Source organism: Pyxicephalus adspersus, chromosome Z (assembly GCF_032062135.1).
Source record: "Pyxicephalus adspersus chromosome Z, UCB_Pads_2.0, whole genome shotgun sequence".
Classification (NCBI taxonomy): domain Eukaryota; kingdom Metazoa; phylum Chordata; class Amphibia; order Anura; family Pyxicephalidae; genus Pyxicephalus; species Pyxicephalus adspersus.
Window position 1 is genome coordinate 43,841,762 of NC_092871.1, and position 21,719 is coordinate 43,863,480.

The window sequence follows — 21,719 nt, forward strand, 5'->3', positions numbered from 1 at the left end:
AAGAAGAATTGGAGCTTGGATATTTCAGGTAGATGTATAATGAAAGAAGTGAATCATCTGACAATGTTTTATTATTAGGACACTTAGAAAATAAAGGATGCATAACTGTTGTGAAGAAATTGGGGTTTAATTAAAAAATGCTTGTTATTCTGTACACAACTTCTATAGAGAACGTCAGCAGGGTTTAATTAGCGCAGCCCATGAAATGTGCAGAAAGACAAATAGATTCCTCCTAGCTGGGAGTCTCATTTTCCCTGTGTCAGGTTACCTGGCCGTCCCACCCCCTCTGACTCACTTCCCCCTCCACCCAGGTGAGTCTCCTGGACTGTTCCCGGCAGCTGTTATCTACACAGGTGAGATCTTCTTTTCTGGGGACCCCCTAACTGTCCACCAATAGCAGCCGTGTGTGCAGTGGTCAGTACTTACCCACCACAGGGGAGACTGGGAAGCCTCTGCACTTGCCTTTGTTATATGTATAAAGGTAACAGCTCAGGTGTCACTGGAGCCATGACTGTTTACTGAACAGCCCAGGGCTGAGCTCTGCTCTTATTTCCCTATTGTTTCTGTAGCCTTAACCCCCATAGGGGGGTTGCTGCCGGACGTGCTGCGACTTGTAGTCCCATGGCATATAAAGAGATGAATAAATTATTATTATCTATTTTTACCTATTGGGAGTGCCTAATTGTGAGGATTTCGTTTTGTAGTGTTCAGACACTATACTTTTTATTTCTAAATACAAGTTATGATTTATTATTTTATACATATTTTCATATGGATAATTTACATATTAGTATTTTGGAGGACTTTTTAGGGAAATATTTTGCTAGGCTAATATTGCTGTGTAAATGCTACACTGTTTTTTTGTTTTTTACATTTTGCATCATTTTGTATCAGAGTTTGTCATTGCTGATTTCTGTGGATGCTAGCTGTCTGCTTGTCTACTAGCTTCATTCAGTATTTTGACTTGGTTTTGCAACACAAGTATGTATTTAATGAATTTTGACTTCAGTCTCCAACTGGATCATAACAGCCAGGCACCTAGTTTTCCCAAAGGGGCTGGTAATTGTGGCATGTCTGTGTGTTTAGTGGGTTTTTCATATTATGAGTTTTTCGAATGCAGTGCTATTGTTTTTGTGCTGTAATGTTTACAAACCTGGACATTTTTTTATAATATACAAGTTTGTGCATTATCTGGTAATGCCACCACCACCCATTTCTACCCATCCCCAGAGATGGGGGGGGGGGGCTAGAGTGAATAGTGAGACATAAGGATCAACTGGGAAAATGCAAATCAGCTCATCTGTTCTCATCCAAACAAAAGCTCCTTTTATAGAATGTATAGTGTCTGGAAATAGGTGCTAACTAAAAGTGGAAGGCTCAAGGAAACTTATTAGACCGTCATCAATTTCTTACCAGCCTGTCCTCCAGCTTTGTTTCTTTGGGAGGTCAACCATGAACAAGCTAGATGAAGACAGAAGTCTGATCAGCACTTTCAGATGGCATCAGTAATGGCAGACATATTTCACACACAGGCTCCTTAAATAGTAATAGTGCTGATTGCCCTAATTATTGTCAACATTTTAGCAAGTTCTTAAGTATCTAATTCCTACAAATGATTACTGTATGGGAAGTAAGTATAAGGTAAGGCATAGTTCATGAATGCAGAAAACCAGTGTAGGTTCACCTTTATTCTTCATCCTTTTGTCAGCAGTTGCTTTTCACATTGTGACTTGGGACCACTGACCTGGAATGAGCATGTAGTTAGTGAAGCCAGACATACTGATCATCCTACATGTTTGGAGTCAAAGAAAATGTATTAAAGCCAGAAATAGCCAGGCATAAAGCATTTTGAGAAGGTTGACATTGGCAGCATATGTATTGTTTTCTCCATCTGTTCCATTAAAAAATGTTCCTCTATTTCTTGTCTTGGATCATAACAAATACATTTATCTAAAGCCAAGGAGGAATATCTTTCCAGGTAAACAATGGTGCACATTTTGGCTTTCCCATCACTTTATACCAGTTGACAATGGTCACCATACCATAGATAAAGAAGGCAAATTTACATAGGACACAGACACCAATGAAAACACCACAGTTTCCAACTGTTCCCTACTCTAAAACAAAATTTAAAAAGGTTGGGTACCCATTCAGCTCTGTGAGATCTGCCACTCATCTATGGATTGCACTTCCATGTGCTGTATAAGCAACCTACAGTGTATGGCCAGTTTCAGTCTGTCCATTGGTTTATATTGGTGTACATGTACCATTATGTCTAAATGTTTGAGCAGTCATGGCATTGGTAATCTGTACATCAGATTCCTGATGAGAAGGTGCATGTATGTTACGGTTTTCTACAGAACTGTTATTAGAAATGTAGTGTACATCTCTGCAATATATTCATTTTAAAATCCCAAGCAGTGTTGATAGCCATGTCTAAATTCACCTTTTTGAATTACAAAATATATTCTCCTGATAAGATTATGGGAGTGAAAGGTGATCTATAGTCATGCATATGGCAACTTGGTAGGACAGATATTTCCTAAAGTGGAACTAAATCAAAAAATACCAAAAGAGGTTTTTGCCCAAAGAGACATGCAAAGTGTCTTTTGTAAAAAAAAAATTATAAATAAAAAATCCCTGGATTCTAGTTTTATTTTTTTGTTTGTTTTTTTTTTTTTGTCTGCACTGAAAAGCCCTATATGCAGCACTACAATTAAAAGACCCAGATGCCAGAGACGACGTAACACCTGCAGATTCCATGCTTGAAACAGATTGCCATTAACCCAGAAGAAATGGCAGCTTCGGGGCTTGCAGCAATGATAGGCTCTTAGTCCTGTCCTCCCTGCAGGCCACCTACAAAAATTAATTGCTTTACCAATTCTAGATTATACCCAAGTCATTCAAAAACAATCATTCTTTGCTACTAAAAATGTAGTGTCTCTGTGCAACTAAAGTAAGGAATGGCAGATCAGATATTTTTCTGTGTATGCAGTATTTTAGGTCAGGGCCCCGCTCCAGCAACATACTACCATTCCATTCACTCCCCTTCTGCTCTGTTCAGCCAATGGCAACAAAAACAAGAGGCCCTGTGTAAATTCCAAGTCAGTGAAGTTTTCAGTGAGCTTCTATAAGGGTGAAGACTTTCTTCCACCGGTGTGTGACAGCTGGCCAATAACAAGTACTGTAACATATGAAAAAGAGGAGCAAGTCACATACTTTGCTATACCCAGAAGAACACAGTAGGATTCCTGAACGTGAACACGGAACCAACCTTTTAAAAAATGTTTTTTGTTGCAATAAATATACCTGTACTGTTGCAGTTTTTTTTATTAATACTAGTCTGTCCCCACATTGTAGCGGGCGCTGGCATCTTCACCCAATCTTTTTCCGGGGTGTGAGATCTTTGACCATCTTGATTGGGAAGGAGAGAATGACAAAACTCCTGGACTTAGGAGTTTACTTGTCCCCAGCATCTGACAGTGAGCTGCGTATGTACAGCACAGTGTATTTCAGGAAAAGGACTATGAACAGACTGATAAGTATGGTTTATTGCAGAAAGGATATCATCTGTCCAGTCTGCAAAAAGTATCCTGCATGCTTGTAATTTAAAGTGTGGAACAATAGTTACACTTTGTGTTAGTATGCAACTTGTGGCAGGGAGCCTGGCATTAAAGCTTACCTGTTGCTTTGCCCTGCAAAAGGAAATGTTGGCATATTTAGGCATATTATTGACTTGTTTATTGGTGTTAAATATTCAGGTATTCTCATGCTTCTAAGATGAACATTTTATTGTTTTATGAAAAGTTTTTCCTGGTACCACATACTGCTGTAAAACAGACGCTAGTCTAGCATGGGTCCACTCGCATTTTTCTATGCCTAATGATTAAATCAGTAAATAAATGAAAAGGGTTTGTAGAAGATTTCTGTCCACATGTTCAGTACTCAGTTCTCCATCACACATTAATTTATTCCTTATGTCTTTAAACACTACAGTGTGTGTGCTTATTACCTGGAGTGGGTGTGCCATCCTGATCTATTTTTAATTCTCATTCTGTCCAAGAATGAATGTGTTTGGTGTGTTCAACTACCTGACCATCCCAAGGGAAAACAAATTGTTCTAACTTGCTTTTATCATAAATCAGTCATCTAGTTCTGGGGATTGTTTGGAGCATGATTTTCTAAGAAGCGCTAATACTTAATACTGGGTATAGTAGTATGTGATCATAGGGAAGGGGCTTGCTGTTAGCCTTGCAGACTACACCTGTACTGTACACATAATGCTTAGCTTAATACCAAGAAAATGTAGCTACACAACAGTACATGTCTTATGATTCGTATTTTTGGTCTACAGAGTCATTGATGAACTGATGATCGATTTATATTTATACAGAATAGATTGATGGTTTTATTCATTAACCTGATCCCCACCAATAAGCATTTGTTGTTATAACACTACAGTGAGGGTAACCATACTCATTTTAGGGTTCTAAGAACAGTAATAACTCAATACATATGTTTTGCAGACTTTTTTGTGAAGTGTAAATATATCAGTTCAGGGAATATTTACAGCTAAACTCATAGCAAACAGCTAAATATGCAACTGTAATCCATACATTGGATCTGATTCACCTAACAGATGATGCAATCATTTTGTCTAGCCAGTCTTGCAATTTATCCCAACCCTGCCAGACAATAAAGCCAGGCTGGTGTGTGATTTTTCTCTATTATGATACAACTAATGCCAAGCATGTAGACTAGACAGTAAAGGAGCAGCAGCACACTAATGAGCTTATCTATCTTCTTATTGAGATCTCTTCTCCTTGCATTACCTGTACACTACAGCTCACCTGATTGATTGAATGAATAACAGAACTGCATTACTTCATCACATTAACAAATATTAATGTATAGTGTTAAACAATAACTCTTTGCCCTGTAGTCCTGCAGAGGAAAGATTTTTGCCTAGCATTTCAGTAAGCTGTATGTGAAGTACCCAGTTTTTCTTCAATTTCCTCTTGCCTATAAACACCAAGGTCGATTATTTGTACCAGCCAAGCCATGCAAATAATGCCAGATGGTATCCCAAAACCTGTATAGCAAAGCTATGTTCTATTCATGTTTCAGATTCCTATTTAAAAACTGCATTCCTATAAAACACAAAGGTCATTGTGCTTAAAAACCAATTACCTTTCCAGTGCTATCTTTAGATTTGAGGGTACCCTATGTAAACCTGGTGGGTAATGCCCTGTAACAGCTCAGGCCCTTATGCCATGTTAATTAAAATGCTTGCACTTTCTATTGGAAGCAGCATATAATGTGTTTCATATGAAGATCTAGATTTCAGCTATACAGATCACCAAAACAAGGAAAAAGATTATTATTTTATGCTTTCAGAACAATATAGAGGCTTTGACATACTTGTGCAGCCCTTCCCCTACTGTTGCGTTGAATTTAGGCACCAACATGGTCAGAAGGGCTTCCTGTTGGCCTCTTTAAACCTTGCTATGTATCTTATGGTAAATACAGCCCTGAAGCGACCAATAGAATGCCAGTACATCCCTTCATTTTAATGCTCATTAGAGTACTCTTGAATTTGTTGGCCCATGATGTCTTCTATATCTATAGGTTTGAAATATTAACTCTTGAAATATGAGCTGTCATCAGAGGCTAGAAACAATAGATCAGATCTCCATTTTTTAAACCACTATTTGCATTATTGAGTATTTATTATTTGATTTTAAAGTGCATGTGCAACTCAAAGTACTTACATACACCCACACTTGAAGTTTAGTTCTTTTTCGTCTACAAGCTTATTGTTTACTAGAAGTTTGATTTAAGACCATATAAAATAAGGTTTTGTAGTATATTAAAGTGTATAAAAAAATAAAAAATATAGAAATGGTGCATGGGTATTTAAAAATGTAAAACTTGCCAAGTACACTAAGGCCACACAAGCAGCAGGCTGACAGTGGTAGTTATAGTGTTTGTGTTATTTCATTTGTGAACATCCGCCCAGTATCAACAAAAGATACAAAAGACAAAACATTCTGGCCCATGCTTGAAAACCAGTCATTGTACCACGTGCAGGAAGATTGACTGCATGTAAATTATATGTCTAAAAACCCTCCCTCCAAACCATTGGTCATTGGTCAGAAAACACATATTATGAATGTAACCCTTGATTGGTATTTGTGGGAAAAATTCAGCATGCTGTTATAAATCATATTTCATTTATTTAGGTGTTTAATTTGCAAAGTATTGTCAGTTTTAAGCAGGTATATGGTAGGCAGAAATGAAATAATTTTGAGAAATGCAATACAAGCGGACAAGCTGGTACAGGATAGCAATTGGAAATTGATTGCAGTTCTATGTAGAAAACAAAACCGGAAGTTAAAAGGAGGAAAAAATAAAGCCATTTATCACGTTTTCCATCTTCCTGGTAGTAAAGAAGCAGTTTATTTGCAGACCTAGACACCAATATTGGTACAATCTTTGTGTCTGTATCCAGACATTAGTGACTATAGCACAATGTTCTGGAACTAACATTGACATAGGGGTAGAATAATTAAAACTAGAAAAAAAAATGAGCTGGGTTGTTGGCCATACCAAAAAATCAGAATTCTGTTTCTTCAGTTAATAAAAGGACCCTGACTGTAGTTTTGAGCTCATCTTTTTCCCAGGTAAAGAGCTAATTGGGGCAGAATGTAGAGTAGACTGCCCTCTTTACTTATTGAGTACAAATGAATGTGACACATATATTCTAATTTGCTTTGCTTTTTTTCCAGCAACATCAACTGCAATGTGATATCTATGGCTGAGCAATTACCACTGTCCTCCTAGGAAAGGTATGTAATTCATGCCTTTGAATGAGAACATCTTTTCAGTTGTTAGTATTCAAAGCTGCAAGCATTCTCTTTTTTTAAACTCTGAATTATTATTTTGAATGTGTATAATAATGGAGTAAATATGTTTTTTTTACCATGTGTATGCCCCTTGCCCATCTTATCCAGTGTATATTCTGATCAGCCAAGTATATTTAAAAACAAATTCAGTTTATTTTTAATAACTTAAAAAATCATAGAGAGTCTCCCTACATCCTTTCTGATTTAGGGGTCTAAATAGAAATCCACCCCATCCACCTCCAATTGAGGGAGATAAAACATAGAAAAAAGCTTTTGGGCCTTTGTTGAAAAAAAAAATGATTTTACAACCCGTTAAAACTTGGAGGGAAAATCCCTAATGGGACACATTTAACCCTAATGTCTACAATGGTGCATTAAAGACGTTAGGCTGTTTTCACTTGTGCCTTGCAGTACTAGGATCTTAAATTTCATTGTCCACCAGCACATATATACAAATGCTTTTTCCTATGTTTTTGTAAGGTAGATTAATCAATTTCTCACCTAACTTGTCAAACAGATTGACAACATTTTATGAATGTGAAAGAATGTTGGCTTGTAAGTTCCTCTGCAGCAGTGACAGAGAACAGTGGTTATATTCACTCTCTAAAATTTTGTATTATATAAATGAAGAAAATGAATTGAACCTTTTAAAGCTGATCAAGCTCCTTGAACATATGCCACAATAGTGAGTAAATGTTTTTTTCTGTTCTTTATCGGCCCTTAAATACTTTCTGTATTATGTATTGTCTTTTTTTACTTCAATTTGGAGGCATGGAAAATAAAAGTTTGGTTCATGTGACTGATAAAGCAAGCACTAGAAATATCTATAGGAGGTTGGATTCTTGCAAACATAAAAACTTTGCTGCTGTCCCTTTTCCTGGAAGTGTTTTGGTTTGGGTCATTCCGTACACGTAGCTGGGTAGTGAATAGGAGGCTTTGTGCTGCAGTTTATCCTCCCTCCAGGTTTACATTTCTCTTCAAACTGTGAACTTTGGCTTTTTGTAAGTTTGAATTTCATATGGTTGGAATCCTTGCTGGTACTTTGTTGGTGTCAGCATTTATAATACAAGGAACCCTTTATAAGTGTAACAGCAGCACCACCTTTCATTTAACAAACTGTTTTTGATTAGGTAACCGTTATTTTTCATATTGCACACACAGAGCTGGAACAGAATTTTATGATTTCCTTGCTGTGTACATACTTGTATGTTGCTGCTCACTTGTTTATTTAAAAACTGAGTTCCAGAATCTGCATCTTAGGCATTATTCCAACATAGACCTTATAGGAGTGATGGTATGTTCAATCAATCTGACCACCTAAGGCAATGGTGTTTTACTAGATTTACTGAACAGAACAGTTTTATCGAAAAGTCATTATGTAAACAAATGTGGGGGATAAATTGCTTTGGTGCTGGATTATTGTGGGGAAAACATGAGAATAAAAAATCCGCATGGGGGAAAATTTTATCCAGCAGTGTGTGGAAGAAGCTCATAGACATTTGTTTAGGTTTGGGAGATCCTGGTTTAATGTCCACCAGCTTTCCTGGCTCTGATAGTTTAGTGTTTTGTTGTTTTTTGACAACCTACTACAGATGAACAAGTTGGGGAAGACGCTATCTATGTAATGTATAGGTTTGATGCGATTTAAAAAGCAACTGCACGTAACAATTAAATTAGTCAGTGAATAGCTAAAGCTATCATGAGAACATTGCAACAGAGCTAAAGTTAAGAAGTCTATCCAACTACCTATTACATCATTTTTACAATTATGTTTCTTAAGCTTTTTTCACAGTGCTTCTCATTGATCCTGCAACACTTTATTTTGAAATAAGTGTGACATTAATATTTAAACCATAAAAAGATCTGCAGAAACCCACTGGAAATCTTGTAAAATGGTGACAACACTTCCTTCTTCTACTTTCTAAAGCACCCACCCTACTACACCTTTTATATTCAATAGAAGTGCATAATAATAGTTTGAAAAAATATATATTTGAAAGTCATGAAGGTAAGCATGATTTATACCATCTTATTGAATTACTACGAACAATCCTAAGTTGATGCATATTAGATCTTAAAAAAAAAATCTTTGTTAGGCACTATAAAGAATGAAGCATGGAAGCGAGGAATTTATTTAGGTGCATTTTTACAGGATTACATTCCAGAGTTCTGACAAATCTACCTATCCTGTTGAGATGTCCTACCTTCAGTGCTAAAATCCTGTCCTTCTGCCAAACCTTAACCTTTCTGACCTAGTGCCCAAACTTAACCACCCTTCAAAGTGTGAGACCTTAATCTCTTCCCTTCTAATTACCCCACATGCATATAATTCCTGACTGGTACTTAGGCTTACCCTCCCCCTTTCATGGTGCTAACTCTAACACCCTCCATCCTGGTGCCCAACTTCCTAACTTTACCTTAGGCACATGATAACCTACATAAATCCTAACCTGAAACACTAACCCTAAAAAGAAAATTTTAAGACATCTCACTGGGTAGGCTATTTTGACTTGACTTATTTATATATTATGATACCCGCTACAATTTAAATTTCTCTGATAGAAGTAAATGCCGACGTACGTGACTGTCCAGCCAATGTCATGACTCCCTGCCGATGATGTTTTACCAACCTTTGTACCAAGGAAAGCCATAAAATATACCAGGAGTTTTAATCTTTCCCTACTGTATTCCAAACTAGAAAAATATTTTGCATACACTTTGCCAAGTTCCAAAATAAAAATTAGGCAGTTTAAACGGGAAGCCAATGTCTGTGGTTAGTTTATATGATGATCTTGCTATAACTATGTATTTTTAGTGAAAAGGATAACAAACTTAACAGCAACAATTACCTGCACAGCAAGTTGTAGAAATCTAAAAAACATTCTGGAAAATATATTCAAGCTAGAATAGAGTGGAATAATTGTTTCCATGGAGCATATTCTTTGTTACCACTGCTGCCTGTTGATTGTAGAAAAAATAGCCAGTTCTGATAAGGCTTTCTATGTAAAAAGAAAAAAGGCTGATCTGTCTATTGATTTCATAAAGTATCTTGATCCAGAACACTGAGTGCATTCACTGATCAACCAGTCCTTTAGAGATTGTAATATTTATGCACTGTGCTCCTTGTCAAACATTGACATTGCATAAGAGTAAACTTTGTGCAGAAAAGCTTTTAACATTTTATAGGTGAATGTGTAAGGCATTCCAATGGTAGACTGTACGTGGGTAGTTTAGTCTATAAAATACACAGAATTATCTGTAGGATGATCCTAAATTATAGTTATAATAACACAAGATGACAATTGCAGGTATTGTATACAAGTGGAGCTGTGTCTACATCAGTGCCAATTAGCTCTGGTCAGCAAAGGTTGACTTTTTCACCTCGAATAGACAGAAATCAGCAGCATGAATTGGTGACCTTTTGCAAAGCCCATAATATAATACGGAGGGTCTATAATACGGATGGTCTAAATGGCAGCAACTCACCAGCTGTTGACCACCAAAGTAAAAAGTTGAGGGGATTTCAGTCTGGCAGACCCAGCCATGGGTATCATGGGAATCATTTTATGGTTGCAGATCGTGTCCAATGCGGACCATTTTCTAATGTCCATGATGAACATACTCTCTTTTTACAACTCAGCAGTGCAAATTCCACAGGCTTTAATATCCATGGACATATCAACTAGTACTCATGATGAAAAAATCGGCACAGTTTCAGAAGGCGACAAATCACTTTTGGCCACAGAGTTGCTCTTCCTTCTCTGGAGGAAGAACTGCACAACAGCTGCAACCACATGGGCAATGCTTGCAAACGTGTTAACCTGTAGTGTGGTTTGCAGCTGCTGGGCACATACCAGCACTTTGCTATGTACCTGTGAGCAGCTAACCACATGGTTTTCTACCACATCTGTGAAAGGACTTTGGTGCACAAAACATTGCACATTCCTATTTGCCAGTGAAGGAACAGCAACAAAGTCACAACTCCCTGGTTTGGCTAGAAAAGGTAGGCCAGTGTTCTCTTAATGATCATGTCACTGGGAATTTGATTCCTTCTTCATGAGTACTAGTTGACATGTCCTTGAAAAGAGCAAGTTGCATGAGAGCTCATGTTTGGGACCATGCATTTGAGACAGGACATAATATGCAGACTAGTGGTGGATGTAGCCAATAGTGGGCACCCGTGCAGAACTTTGCAGCTCTCTATGTCCACCAGTGATCCAGACAGTTTGCATGCTGGTAATGTTGTAGGTTGATAACACAAATATATAGCTGTACTATGTCTATAAATGCTAGGGAGTGTTTATCGGAACCAAGGAAACTCGGTTGAATGTAACCAACTACTTCTACTACAGCTTTGACCTAAAATAAAAAAGAACCTTTACATGAAATCACATGTGAACAAATTAATGTTACTTTCATCAAATTTTAAATTTTCTAACTACACCCGAGAAGATGAATTTTCATTTATGGCCAGGACTGCATACTGAACATTTATAAACATAAATGACAATAAAAGAATTTATTCTGACTGAAAAGTAGTCTGATGGTGATTCAACACAGCTGTTCCAGTGGGTGCTTGCCCTTTTCGCTCCTATCCAGCAGACAACTCCAGGTGATGATAAAAGTGGGGATTCCCTATTGTCTGGATTTAGATGCTAGACAGTTCTTGCCGCTGGCAAAACAGCTCATGTTAATTATCCCTTGCACATTCAGCACATTCTGTGGTGTGCCTTCTTAATTTCATCTTTTTTATCTATGTATCCCGTGGTCTTTTAAAAACAACTTGTTAAAACCAACTTTTTAGAACAATGCCAAGAGGTATAAAATCTGTATTAATGGTAAAATAGCATCTCCACAATGATTTTTTGGTGTTTGTGTAAGAACAATAAAATTTATATAAATTGTATTGATGTGTTACATATACACAAAGATATTGGTGAAAAGGTTTATATCTAATTCACCATTGCTGCCATGTTTTAAATGTGTATACTGCAACAAGGGACTGTAATCCTTTACCTGTCTTTCCCGGGATAGTTTAGCCCACCCAAACATGATATTTTAGTTGTTTCTTTCTGTCTTGCAGTAACCTTTCTTTGCCATATTTCTTGCTCCTAATCTCCTGCATTCTTCATCGATTTCTGAGTTCTAGATAATATACGCTGCTCATTTTTACATTTATTCAAGATTCATTCAGAAAAGATTGAAATATAAAATGTATTAGTTTTGTGTTTTTTGTTTTTTTTTGCCAATTGCCAAGTACAGCTCTCTACAACTAGTATCCAAGACTGACCATTGTCATGTTTGCAATGCTAGACCAAGTTGTTTAATCATTATCTTTCCATGCTACATTCCTTGCTGCAGCTGAGATGAAGAGTTGGGTGCTGTGGGTGTTCATGTGCTAGTTTTGAAGAGTTTCTTCTCATGAAACTGAAGAAGACTAGGAGTCTTTCACTCCTTACTCCCCCCTACACAGCTCCTCCCTGCTGGAGGTGCTGGTTAATAAGATGGAAATTCCTGGCATGTCACAGTAGAGAGTTTTTGGCAAGCAAGAGTTTTCTCAGCTGCTTGCTCACCTATTCACAGTGCAATCTAATACACTTCTCCGAGGCTGGAAGCATTGCCTATTGCCATACAGCTGTGTTAGGACAGTCCCTTTCTCCATGGTCTTCTAAAAATTTGTGTAAATACAATTACACCGGACTCTTTACAATCACATTGGACTAAGGAGCAAAGCTTGGGGTATGTGACCTTTGATTGCTGATCCTTTTATTGAGGCATTTTGAGTTGTCATGTATTGTAATCGCAACAAGACCATTTTATATTCTGTTTTACAGCTTTGTGGGTAGGAAATGCATTAATATGATGGGTAAATCCCTAAAAAGTAATGGATCAAATACAACATACCCCTGGTTTTTCTGATATTTTTTTTTACACGTGTGTTGTGTGGTTTAGAAGCTTTTTATTTTGAAGAAATTAAATTTATTAATAGTGTCTATGCCTCCTTTGTTCATTTACACTCTTACTCTAAAAAATGTATGTTTGCAATGTGTGTATAAATACTTATACTGTTCCTGATAAAAGATACTGCACTTAAAAACTAGGAGTTTTCAGCAATGACCATTGTCCAGGTCACCTTTCTGAATAGACCTGACCAGACATTTGTCCATATAACCCAGTTTTGTAGCTTGCGTGCAGAATAGTTTAGCAGCTTGTGATGAAATTGCTTTAGGGCAATATCATTCTCTCTAACTAGTATCTATCAGAAGAACATGAAAAATGTGTTACCTTTATTATAGGTTATTTTTCAGCCAGGGATAATTCTGGCTATACTGGTGCCCCAAGCATAATCCTCGGCACACCTGAGACCCCCCCCTATTTACTTATTTGCAGAATTTATTAAAATTACCCCAGTTGTAATCACCAAAACTACCCCACTACTCGTCTTCTTCATTGTAGATGTTCCTGACCAAACCCTTTGTAATTTATAACAACCCCCCCCATTACCTCTCCACCACTCTAAATATAAATCTCATTTCTGGTGTTTCTAAGAGAATTAAGAAAAACAGCATGTGATTTCAGAAATTGTTACATTAGATGTGTTCTGTTTAGATAAAGTTGACACTTTACATCAGTTAACCTATGCAGTTTTTAAAACAGACCAGTAAATCAATTTCATTCGGTTTGCTTACTTGGAAGCACTGTTTTTCTGCTAAACCAGATTTGTTTATGTGAACTGGTAAAGGGCTTTTCACCAGATAACGCAGCCACTGCAGAGCGAGCAGCATACTAATAACCAAGGAGGAGACATGATGCATCACTCTTACCAGACCCAAACTTTTAATCCTTCCACCCTGAAGCATTTAGAGAGGTCAGGTTACCCTGAACTGAAGTTGCTCTTTGTCTCTTCAGATCAAGACATCCATAAAGTGACATAATGCTGTACCTACTATTCACTTTTAAATGGCTTAGCACCAGATAGGACAGTTGTAGAAAATTCCGCATTCCTATTAACAGCCCTATCCATTTCTCCATCAATACTGTAAAGCTTTCATCCTTAGTTTGCGGATTTCCAGTGTGAAAACGTTTTCTATGATTTATATATATATATATATATATATATATATATATATATATATATATATATATTAGTGGGCTTTTATGTATTAATATTATGAGCCAATAATTATATAGCTCTGACATATTACGCAGCGCTTTACAAGGTCCATAGTCATGTCATTAGCTGTCCCTCAAAGGGATTCACAATCTAATGTCCCTACCATAGTCATATGTCATTAACGTGGTCTAAGGACAATTTCCACTGTCACTACCAGGTAACCAGAGAAATGCCATGCAGCTATTGCTAGAAAATACATTAGCCAATAGCCATTGCTATAACATATAGGCAGGAAGTGACTGCAGGGAATCGGATGCATTAGGATGCTACAAAGTATGAAAGGTAGTGTAGGATTCTATTAAATAATATTAATTTGTGATACACACTGCTGTAGAAAGCAAATTTTGTGATAGCTATTGTACAGGAAACAAACATTTGTCAGACCGGATAGAAAATAGTCAAAGGCCTGCTTTAGCGGTTGCAGATGTAAAATTAACGTTTGTGTATAATGTGTTTGACCACAACTTTTTGGTTGGATTGGGGGTGGGTACATCATTTCTGTAGCTGATTATTTTCAACCACATAAGATCTCTGCCATCTGCTGGGTATAAGGTGATTGCCTAATTTAAAAGGTTATGGAACAACTTTGCTCGCTTAGCCAGATGGTCAAAGGGCCACCTAGTTGCTTTTGATACCTAAATATAAAAGTGTTGAGAGCCATCTGACAGCCCATACTTTGGATGGATTTGTAAACTGTTCCTATAATCAAGGGAGATGGCAGAATGATGTAATCGGCATCTAAAGCAATGATGTTGCCAACACTGGGGAGGAAGAACATGCACGTGTATGGTAATATGCACATCCTATAATTCAACAATTTTTAGGTGCTTTTATAGGGCTAACACTTAAAGCAGTCATTAGTTCCACACTTACCTGAACCTAATCTCCATTCATGTGTAATAGCCTTGCCTCCAGGTAAAGGTAATAGCTTTCTTTTTTTAATTCAGCATAATCGCTCTCCAGCAGTATTGTCCTGTCAGATGACATCAGATGTCAGTCTTTAATTGCAGTAGCTGTACCTATGTTCCTGTACAATGCCAGCTCAGTCTTGTTCACTTTGCTAGTAGTTATACATACACTTTAAATGTTAGGAAGGGTAAATTATGGAGATTATTATGTTTTACAATAACATGTCTTGAATATCTTAACCACTGTGACATATTGAATATTTGTGCATCCAAAGTGTTTATTTCTTGGCAACATCAAGATAAAATACCCCTTACTTATGAGTCCCATTCATAACTATTGCAGGCAAGAAATAGAATTATCAGTATTAAGGCTCCTGCTTGTTAATGTTTTCGACATGCCAATTAATTTTAAAGCTGAACTCCAGCCTCACCTTCAATTCTGCAAATTTGTAACGGCTCCTCCCCTATTGAAATTGCTTACTCTGATTTCACTACACACTGTGAGATTAAATGATGCAGCAAATGAGACAGAACCCACTTTATTTTCTGGCTAGATGAGGTCAAGCATCATCTAGTCCTTTCATCTCCAGCATTATCCTCCCTGGTCCACCATACTTTTTCATTGTATTTTCAATCCTGAAGATTTTATATCACTCTGCATAGGACTCACTCAAAAAAAGGAACCAGTTATCTCAGTATCTGTGTGAGAATATGTAGTGATTAGTCATACAGGCTTGTGTTTTTCTATTTTGTACACAAACCATGGATTGCCTTGTACAGACCACAATATAATGTAGTTAGGTGAGTCACTGTAAAGTCATGGAAATTATGGGGTATCCTAGTCTGCGGTTTAATTTTTCTTCCCTTTTAATCATAGCATAATTACTTTTATTTACCAGGCCAGTGCAAAGAGCAATGATCTCTTGTACACGCTACCATCTACACAGCAGCCAAGTTCAGAACAAAACAAGCATGTTTTTGGTTTGTCTGCAGGTTTGGAAAAACGGACCTTGCATTTTAAGTGCGGTCTTCACAATGATCTGTAATCCTTATGGTCACCCCTGTTCGGGATGAAGATACACATGTTCACTAGGCTGCGGAGAGGAGCTAGCAAAGTATGCATTCAGTGCTCATTAGGATGGACATGTTGCCTTGTCTCTTGTGTTTTGTAATGTAGAGGCACAATTTAGTCTATATATAAAAGTTTTCAAAAGTTGGGGTGATATAACACTTGAAGATTGTACTATAATTTTAGTATTTACATTATTGTGTAAATCTGCAACTAGAACTCAATATTCTGAATTGATAATGATCTGTCTCATGTCTCCCAATTTTCCTCCTACGTGATCACCTTTCCATATGGGTTCTAATTCACGTGACCCCCCCCCCCCCATTTTTTTTTTTAAGCATTAGGAGACCTTGCTGTTGAAAAGCTACACAGCTATTGCATATATGTTAGATAGAATATGGCTTCAAAAAGCCACTGGAAATTTGCAGTGTTAAAATGCAAAAACTGATTTAAAAGGTGTCTTAAAAACTTTAACAAAATCTCTGTAAAGTTTACATCTACTTTATTACAAAGAAGTAATAATGCTCATGTTTCATGTTTACTATAACACATGGGTTCTGGACATCAGGAAACCACTTCTGGTATTCATTGCATAGATGCTATACAAGTTCCCTAACTGAAGAAAAGGCTATGTCATATGCTAAATTTTATGGAGCATTTTTATTCCCATTACCCACTTGCTGGCAGTCACAACACTGGGGTTGAGATGCACAGAAGACTCCTAGTCGCCTAGTTCTGACACAAATCACTAGGCATAGCAAATGATCACTAAAAAAAAATGGAACAAATGACCCCCTATGGAGTATGGTACAGGTAGCATTTTATAGTGTTCTATATCAATGGTGAACTGTGCAATCGCTTAAGAAAGATTCCTACTATAACGGTAAAAAATGTTATGGGGTTTTATACCTTCCACCCTCTATACAAAATAGGAAGTTATATGTAAAATATTTTGTCTTATGTGATGCAGTAAGTAAGTGCTAGGCTGGCCAAAAATTTCGATTCGACACAAATAAAATAGTACCGTATAAAGTCTGATAATTGAAAAATCAAACCAAAAGGTCACTCTGGATTCTTGAACTTTGCACATCCTGTCTTTCTTGAGTGAGCCTGGAAACAATGGAGCTAAACTGAATGGGCTGTAAAGTATTTGGATACACCATGTGCATTTTGTTCCTGCCTTGTATGGAGAATTCACATATGTGTCACAAGTGTTATACATAGTGTAGTCCTTTCTGCTGCTTGCAAGCTGTAATATTGTCAAAAGCCACAGTGTGTGAATTTGTGTTGTTTGCATTACCTTTATTTGTGGGAATGTAAAATATGGCACCTGACTCCCCTGGCAGCCTGTGTACTGTGCTATAAAAAGACATGGTGCTTGTAATAGTAAAGAGAAACCCATGGCTCAGCAATAGGTAATGAGACTGACAGTGTTTTCTAGTAATATTTATATTCAAGTAGCCTGTGATTCTGCACCACCCAGACACCCAGTTCTTCAGATGCAGTGGATTTGTTGTACTTTGTTTTAGGGCTTTTTTTCAGTAAAAAATAAAGGTTTAAGGGTCATCTGTTGTGGGAGAAGTATGGTGAGGCTATTGGTGACAACCTTTCTTAAAAGACTAGTTGCTTGCAGGTTATATTACATCCAGCAACCTCGAACAAGCATACAATGGTATCGGAAGCAATTGTGGGGCCAGGTAACAGTGGGCTCATGTGTAGAACTGACTTTAGGCCTTCCCCTGGACTCCTCCAACTCTACCACCATACCGCGTTTCCCCGAAAATAAGACCTACCCCTAAAGTAAGACCTAGCACTATTTTCTAAACCTGCCCTAATATAAGACCTACCCCGAAAATAAGACCTAGTGTAAATCTGTCCAGTTCAGAAAAAAACCCACCCAAAACTGTAATTCAGCCTAAAAAATCTAAAGCTTAATACCCCCATCTAAGAAGCCAGAACTCGGGCTCGCGTCTTCCGAAAGGTAAGTTTTTATTTTTATTTTTAAGACCTACCCCGAAAATAAGACCTAGTGTGTTTTTGGGAGCCAAAAAAAATATAAGACAGTGTCTTATTTTCGGGGAAACACGATAGTAGAGAGATGAGAATGAGATCCATGCTTGTTTCTTCAGTGGCAACCTGCTTGCAAATAAATGGCTGTTCATTGTTTATATATGGCTATATACATTCAATACTTAAGGGTAAAATGGCTGTGAAAGATTGATCCAAATGATCCAGTGTGCCAGCTCCGTTCCAGATGTTGTTGGTAGAATAAAAGGGTAGGTTTTTATTGTACGGCCAGATTTCAATGTGTCTGTTGTACTTTAGAGGATTTTCTAAAGACTAAAAAATAATGTTCCTAGAGAAATGTACCCGTCTTTATTACAAAGTATGTTGTATTTTTTGTGATTATGTTTTCGCCTTGATGAAGTTGTGAAGAATGTGAAGTTTATAGTGTTCATTTAAATTCTAGCAATTCCAGAAATCTTATAATATACAGTATATACCTTTCACCAGTGAATCATTGCACAGCAACCTTTTTTTTACCAGGTAGTGTGATTTCTATCTCCCTGTGAGCTGTGGGTGAGTCACAGTCTTGTCACATGGATCTGGTTTGCAGGCCTTGCCAGCTTGCAGTGAAAGGGTTCTAGGTGAAGGCACACCCACTGCTGTTTCCGCTGTTCCTACTTAATAAAAAAATCCTACCGCCTTACATTTCTGCAGGAACAAGAAGTACAATACAATGCCGACCTATCTGTTCATCCTGTGATCAGTGTCTTACCCTGAATATCTGGGCCTATTTGCCTATGTGTCACCACATGCCCTGTGCAGGTTCCCAGGAGGAGCAGCATGCTGGGAGGCATAATGTGAGCTCCTGGTAATGTGCAGGTATCTAGCATAATGCAGCTTCTCTGTGATTTACAGTTTGTTACCTCCCACAAAGTGTTGTTGCAGAAATAACAGAGTAATGCAGCAAAAGGTGTAGAGGAGCAGCAAAGTGAGATCTGGTGTGTTAGAGTTTTGCTTTCAATGTTGGAGGAGCATGTGAATTAGTTTTCAGTACCTGGAATATTGATTGACTTTCTGCCAGGGAGGTAGTGACTGAGTGACAGGTAAAACGTGGCATTGCTGAGAATTGTGATCTCCTGTGGTTAAATGATTGTGTACATTTTCTTTATTTGTCATAATGTTTTCATGTATGTTCATACTACTAGAATATGTTCATTTCTTCACCTGACACTGCAAAGAAAAAAATCCTGTTTATTTAAGGATTCATATCAGTTGTTTTTGTTAACAATTTTGTTAGTTGGTAATATTGCAGGATGGCAAAAATTTTGAGTGTTTGCATTTAGGTTGTCTGCAGAGATCTTTTATTTTGCAATTGCTATTTAAATCTGACATTTGATCTGAACTTTGTACAGCCACACCTCTGTTCTTCTTTTAATTGTAATTATACCATGCTGCTATTCCCTGATGTCCTGAAAATAAATGCTGACCCTGTAACAACCCTCTTCATTTGATGAACAGTTGTGTAATAATAATGATGCAACTTTAATAGCAGACAAGACAGTGACCAGAGACAAAAATGGTTCTTGGTGTGGCAGTAAAGTTTTTCTTTCTTTCTTTTTGCATTTAGATCATCATGCTGTGGCCATCCCATCTGTAACCCTGCAAATCATAACTTGGGGAAAATATAAGAAGACAATGGCAGACTTGGCATCGACAGAAGGAACCTCCACAATGCTCGAGTTGTGTCCAGACTGTGGACAGCTTCACCCGATAACCGAAAATCACATCTACAACTTCCAGGATGAGGTGGATGATGAGCTGGTCTGCCACATCTGTCTCCAGCCTCTGCTGCAACCCATGGACACACCTTGTGGTCACACATACTGCTACAGGTGCCTTAAGAACTTTCTGCATGAGAAAGACTTTTGTCCTATGGACCGCAAGAAGTTATGTTTTCAAGACTGTCACAAGTCTAGCCTCCTGGTGAGAAACCTGTTGGATAAGTTGAGTGTCATCTGTCCATTCCTAGCAGAATGCAAACAGGTCATGCAGCGCTGTGAACTGGAGCCCCACCTACGTAACAGGTAAACATTTCATAGCAAAGCGTTGGAAAATGTTAGTACATGGAAAAACTTTCTTCACTATCAAAAAAAAAAAAAACTTCACTATCTGTATGGTACACTGCACACTTCTTTCTCTGCCGCACAAACATGAAATCATTACCCATTGAAGTGCAATGCACTGTGCTTCCCATTGTGTGGTATGCACAAGGACATCATACATTGCCTAGAGAACAATGTCTGATGGTCATACTTATGCACTGAGATGCAGTAAATTTAGTCAATGAACTGCAGCATACATTTCTGTCTGTTTTTTTGCAATGGACAGCTATGCAGGTGGCTGTGCACTGCAGTATAACACCCAGCAATTCACTTTCTTTTAGTGGGAATAAAGCCTTACTTTTCCTGTATTAAGGATTCCATTTCAGGTCAAACGTGCTACAACCAAGTCGCTGGCATAAAATGCTGCACAAAAAGTTGCTACATGACTGAATGTTAGTAGTACAGAACACTTTCCCCAATAAATGGAGGGGAAGGTGCTTTGTTGTTCTAACACAAATTCTGTCCTTTGGTTCCAAGCCTTAGGCTGTTAAGCTGTTATATATTACATTTTCCCTGAAGAAAACCATTTGGGCTAGTAACTATACAATGAAAAGTCTAGCCCTTGCTAGAACCACATATCATACCTAATAGGTAATTTGCCCCTGAGAAAGTGTGGAGGTGGTAATCCTTAACATAGACTGAGCATTTTTTACATATTTTCCCTGGCTAAACTAACTTTGGCTCAGGAGAGTATAGGGGCTGCAAAAAAAATAAAAAATAAAAAAAAATAATCCTTTAGTCTGCCAGAGACTGGAGTACTTTGACTACATGCTGTAAATGGGGTGTTCTGACAGATTTCTGATACTTATCTCCTTTACCTGTTCTGGTTCAGCAACTTGAACTGTTTAAATCTCCAAATATTTTGAATGATAGCTATGGAGTAGGAATTCTCATGCTAATATATCAAACCCTTCCAAATAAGTATTGTATATCTCTCAAAGATCACAGTTCTTCCCCTAAAAAAATAAAGACAACACTACCCTTGTTCCAGCATTACCCAGTGACCAAATATTTTTCAGGACCTAAGATGCCCCCAGATAGTACAGCATACACTGATCAGCCAAGGCATCAAAACCACCCTTGTGGAGGGCTACCTTGTATCACCATAAAAGCTCTGATACACTGAGGCATGCGCTCCACACACTGCACTCTGTCAGGCTCTCCTGCATGGGAGTGCACAACAGTCTTTCTCGATCACCAGCTACTGCAGATTTGTAAACAACTGTACACATCATATTTTTGTGTTCTCATCTCTTTTTGTCTTGGGCAACAATAATCTTATGTGTGTCTTATGCTTGTGTCTCTGGGTCTCTAAAAATATGGAATTAGTTTTGTGTAAGAAAAGAATTTGCATGCTTTTAGCATGAGGAGTTGTGAAAATACTACTAAATATCTTCACCCTAAATTTAATTTCTATCTGTCCTGGGTATACTCTGCTTTGTGCATATGAAATCCTTATATCCTTGACATCCAGGCATTTTATCATTCACTGGT

General features: G+C 37.6%; 1 protein-coding gene across 5 annotated transcripts in view; it reads left to right on the top strand.

Annotated features, from left to right (window-relative positions):
* Nucleotides 1-247: 247 nt before the first annotated feature.
* The window catches only part of LOC140343317 (ligand of Numb protein X 2-like), a 34,882-nt gene continuing 13,410 nt past the window's right edge, over nt 248-21,719 (top strand). The window contains exons 1-3 of one of the 5 annotated variants that reach the window (XM_072429946.1): nt 248-353; nt 6,789-6,848; nt 19,691-20,147. In XM_072429946.1, the coding sequence (XP_072286047.1) occupies nt 19,759-20,147 (389 nt within the window). In that variant the 5' untranslated portion in view covers nt 248-353; nt 6,789-6,848; nt 19,691-19,758. Of the gene's footprint in view, nt 354-3,241; nt 3,543-6,788; nt 6,849-12,410; nt 12,645-18,143; nt 18,943-19,690; nt 20,148-21,719 lie in introns of those variants that run through there. The other 4 variants (XM_072429947.1, XM_072429948.1, XM_072429951.1 and 1 more) reach the window with 4 other exon arrangements.